This window comes from Ruditapes philippinarum, unplaced genomic scaffold (genome assembly GCF_026571515.1).
Source record: "Ruditapes philippinarum isolate M1 unplaced genomic scaffold, ASM2657151v2 ctg20363_1_1_1_1, whole genome shotgun sequence".
NCBI lineage: Eukaryota > Metazoa > Mollusca > Bivalvia > Venerida > Veneridae > Ruditapes > Ruditapes philippinarum.
In genome coordinates this window covers 8,948-14,248 of record NW_026865052.1, presented here as the reverse complement: position 1 = coordinate 14,248, position 5,301 = coordinate 8,948, and the positions used below count along the sequence as shown (strand labels likewise).

The 5,301-nt window shown below is 31.3% G+C and overlaps 1 protein-coding gene across 1 annotated transcript; it reads right to left on the bottom strand.

Moving 5' to 3' along the window:
• Positions 1-572: 572 nt before the first annotated feature.
• On the bottom strand, positions 573-5,045 carry LOC132727674 (sulfotransferase 1A1-like). The gene is made up of 5 exons (XM_060713242.1): positions 4,577-5,045; positions 3,113-3,433; positions 2,647-2,750; positions 1,527-1,701; positions 573-965 (listed from the first exon to the last, which is right to left on the bottom strand). The coding sequence occupies exons 1-5, from the start codon at positions 4,752-4,754 to the stop codon at positions 856-858; spliced, it is 888 nt and encodes a 295-aa protein (XP_060569225.1). The 5' UTR covers positions 4,755-5,045; the 3' UTR covers positions 573-855.
• Between the last annotated feature and the right edge of the window lie 256 nt (positions 5,046-5,301).

Sequence of the window (5,301 nt, the reverse complement as noted above, 5' to 3'; positions counted from 1 at the left end):
CAAATAAGCATAAAGGGACAGCTTTTTAATTTCCATTTAATTTAGCCCGAGCTGTTTTAGTTTATTTGTTTTTACGTCGCACCGGCACAGTTTAATTCATGTTGTGACTTTCCAGCTGTACTGGTGGATGAACACCTCGGGTGCCCTTCTGTGCATTATTTCAGGCAGGAACGGTATAAACATTTGTATAACCTCATTAAAGGTGTTTTATATGTTTGCGTTTAATTTTAAATTGTTCACAATGTCTCTCTATATCCTTGCTTATTTGAATGAAAATATAAAAATTTGTTTTCAATGTGTCTCCGATCATACTTATTTGAAGAAAATGTAACAGTTGTTGATTTCTCCCAATTTTAGAGTGGCGTTTGTGGCCAAATGGCTGAGGTCGTTGACTCATTGTGTTCTTACTTGCTCCTCACAGTTGTGGGTCCGATTCCCGACAGAGACTTTGGATTCTTTCATGTGAGGGAGCTATCCATGCACCTAGCTTACGGAACGTCGGTAGTTCTACTCCGCTGCCACAAACATTTAATACGTCATAAACAACGTAAGATATAAAATTGTAATACATGTGAAATTCAAGTTATAATTCAAGTAAAAATCAATCAATACATTGTCTATATATAAATACAATTTTCATATAGGAATAAATGAAACGTATGTGAGAAATAAAAAAAATCTTATTAACAATGCATTGCATATAGAAATGACATACATTCATTGATAAATGAGCATATTTTCCTCTTTTACATGTATTTTAACTGACGGATTGAATACTAGTTTGCAAATGGTGATTGATCAACAGTTGATTATCTTATATAATCTTAACACATCTTTTTAACTCGCACATTACAGTCACGTAAATTGAAACCGCATTCCACAACTAGCAGCAAATTTCAAATAATGTTTGTCAAATTCCTCATTCTGTGCCACTGTAAACCAATTTTTCCAATCGCCAACTTTTCCTGAAATACAAAAACCATTAAAGTGACATTATGCTCATTTTTTCCTTTTTTTAAGTTGAGCTGAACTGACTATATATTTCATAGGCTTGAATACTAGTTTGTAAATTGTGATTAACTGTTGATAAGAAAATGATGAAAAATAAAATATAAATAATTTGAACGTAACATGTAATAATCCTGATGAATATTTGTAAAAATTTCTTTGGGCCATGTGAGTTATTTTTCGTCCATGTAAATTAAATTATAGAATTAAAAGGAATTATGTCAAAACGTAAACTTTGTTTGATTTTTATCTTTTCACTCATACTATTTCTCTTGGACTGGCATAATGTCACATTAAGCAAATCATTGCGAATATAACGAAAAGAAATAGTATCCAAAGATATTAATGTATATTTGAAGGAAATCTCTATACATTTCCTTGTTATATATTCTTGTTTTTCGAACAGTAAGCTATATTTATTTCAAATCATTGAAAAATAAATATACATGTACATACAAAAGAATACCATTAGGCCTAAGTAAATATTTAATATTTAAAAAAACAACAACAATAAATACCTTTTCGGTACAATGTGTAATCCCCGTTGTATATCTCTCTACGAACGCTGTCCGGGTGCATTTTATCTTTATACATATTATGAAACTGACATTTCTCAGAAATAGCCTGCACAAGTTCTTCACTTGGGTCGAGCCCCAAAAATTTCGCCAATCGTTTTATTTCTTCTACGTTGTTCTGCAAAATAACTGATATATAATATCTAACTGCCGGTATATCAAAATGGCAATTAGATAGTGTAGGCTTGCGTGGCTTATTCTGGTGGAAAAAAAATGCAAAACACTTAGCTTATACTGGTGGCAAAATGTAACAGTAAGGAACATTTTCCTTATGGACAATATAATTTAGGTTTGTAATATAATGCGCAATGGACTCCATTATGCGAAATGAAATTAACGCCTATGAAATTTACATATATTTTGCAAGTTATTTATTAACTTACTTTCCACATAGGGCATAAAACTACAGATTGAACTATCAAATATTAATATTTTCTTATTTTTTAGTCATATTTCTGAAAATAATTTGGGGTCTACGAAATGGAGTTTTCGGCAACGATTAGCAGTTTTCGCTTACGGAAATGACATGTCGGTTAATGTAATAAATAGAATAATTTTTATTAACTTACGTTTAACATACGCTATACAAACTGAACTATGTGACATTATTATACGGTTATTTTAAAATATACATGTATAAATAATGAAAAAAGTATTGCCAAATTGTTTGAATTGTAATTGTATGTCATATATCACCTATTCATTATTTAACATGATAGCAATACAATACAATACAATACAATACAATACAATACAATACAATACAATATTTCTTTACTTAGTCAAGATTACATATAATGTAACAACAGACAATTTACAAATAATATCATTATTGGTTGTATTATACATTTTGTACACTAGACGTGCAAAATATATTTCAATAAGAACAACATGTCTAATGTGATGATATCAATCAATACAATTAAACCATAATTAAAAAAAAAAACTAATGTCCATTTCGTAGGCGAAAAGGCCATTTCGCATTCTATCACTACCTTATAATTAAATGCATAAATAGATATTTTTAGTAAAAAGATGTAAACAGATATAAATTCTGACTTACTTTGTGTAGTTCTTCATAAAATATCACATGTATATGGTGATCGGAGTGTTCTAGGATATACGTCTCCCATTCTTTTACATATTTAAACCAGGAACCATAATCCACTGAAATCATAAATCAAGTGATTTTATTCCATTAACTTATACATTAGTATTCATTATTATAAAGCTTTAATCATTACAGTCAATGAATTTTAGATTTTGAATTTACTTTGCCCGAATTCCAGTTTTGAATTTATTCTGCTACATATTTAACTAAATTTTCTCAAAATTTACACTGGCCCGAACTAATTTACACTGGCCATGGCCGGGCCACCGGGCCAGTGCTAAATTCGATGACTGTCACTACATTCGGAACTCATCGTGATACGTTGATAATCTATGATCGGTCAATTTCATAAGTACATCAAATTTTATGATATTTCCACAGATTTTTTTCTGATGTAAACGAAATGATTAAAACTTACGTTCATTATTTAAAAATAATTTGAAGAAGTGTTCCCATTTTCCGTTATATCCGTAACACTTTATTCCTTTGGTATGGTGGTAGAATGATACCACCAAGTCTTTCGGATTTCGTAACACGAGTATTGTCTTCAGTTTATCCTCAAAAATCTGTTTCGGTAAGTGCTTTATATTAAGATGGGAATTAAGAACTCTTGGGGACTCAACTTTCTCCAAAAATTCAGCAGTCTGGTGCTCGAGCATGTTTTTGGATTTACTTTTCGGTATTGTGTCTGCCCGTCCCTGGATTAACATGCACGTGATTTCCCACACCCAGTGAGTTCCTGTAATAAATATATTTAGTATTCTTAAAGATAAAATTTTAAAATGAATTTGAAAATCAAACTATAAACATATCGATATGAATATATATGAATATGCATGTATGTCTCGCTTTTGCAGCGTACGTTCTTCAACGGCTTAGAGATGTGCATTTATTATCCAGTACGGGCGTGCATGGGTCATTATAAGGGCCATAAGGTTATTATTTTATTTTCATATGACAACAATTTAATGTTTATTCCAAAAGCATAATCGAATGTTATCGAAATAAACCTATGTCTACAACTACCCCGAGCAACGGAAGTTATATTTAGCGCATGCGCAATTTCTATAGATGTGTCGCAGTCACTTAGTAAGCACGATGACAACACCCAGTTAAAAAAAGGCTGCAGGAGTATGCTCATTGAACTCAATATAATGTATAAATATTTAATTCCTTCAAATATAATCAACGCGTATGAACTTACTGTCCTAGGTAGCTACTAATACCTATATAAAGTTGTCTGAAACAATAATAATCAATTATCACCAACTGCAAATCGCTTTCAAGAATCGTATAGATTTAGATCACATTTAGAGCATTAATTATACCACTTAACTGAGGCATAACTAAAGTTACTGCACTTACACTGCATACCATTTGCTGCATATTGGCCAATCGTCCAGCATATTTTTCAGTAAATATGATCAAGGGGCAGGCCTACACTTAATTAATTGTTATTCTTAATGCACTCTATGCAGAATATAAGACTCTTCGCAAACTTGTAGATCTAGATCTATATGAAATATAGTATTCATTTGTTTTTGAGTAATTCATTTCATTTCATCCCCCGAACTCATGCACATACTAATTCTTTTAAACAAACATTTTATTGCAATAATTCTATCTAAATTTCCTGTTATTACATCCAATTCCATATTATCAGCACTTCCAGACGAACTTAAACATGGTCACCAAAGAAATATTCTATACTGCTTACGCGCAAATAACCTTTAAATATATTTATGTTCATATCGATTCAATGAAATAAATACATGTATTTCTGTACATTTTACAGCTTGCATTGACCTTCCTTAGCTTTAGCTATAAATTCTATAAATAAAAAAAACATTTTTTTTTTCAGAATAAAATATCATCTGTTTACCCGATTTAGGCGGGGTCAGTAAAAACACGTCATCGGGCCTACACCTACGGTCCTTTAAACCTCGAACTAACTCCGCCACTTCATTGGGGTCTCTCTCAAAGTTACACACCCTGTAACCGTCTACATCAACGAGTTGGACCTTCTCTCCGCCCTCATCCACCACTTCAATGCCTGACATGTTTATAATTAACAATATTTTGTATAAGTTTAGAATATGTCCTTCAAATTAGATAGATCTAGCTGTTTAATTTCTTAAATTTAACAGATTAGATTTCAACAGAATATTTTTAATTAAATCCAATAGAACCTAGATATACAGTATGGTTAAATCCATCAGAAATTCAGTTTAGTGAGACACCAGTATTGTTATATTAAAGCAATGGCGATAAATTGCATTTACATTTTTATTATAATTCAGTCACTTATTCAGACTAATGTTATCAATATATCGTCTACTTCAACTATTGTACACAATGTAAACAACGCAGAGCTACACAAATACATGTACGTGTACTAGTTAATACAATTACATAATTACAACGTGTAGCAACGTGTTTACACAAGTTTCTGTTCGCGTTTATAATAGCAAGCTATATTATATTAGCAAGCTATATGTATCATTTTCAAATATCTTTAAAAAATGTAGAGGGCCCTTAATTACATAGCTATACTGGATGACCATTTCTCTATCTTTACAGGCTACTTAATGTAGAGTCACCGTACCA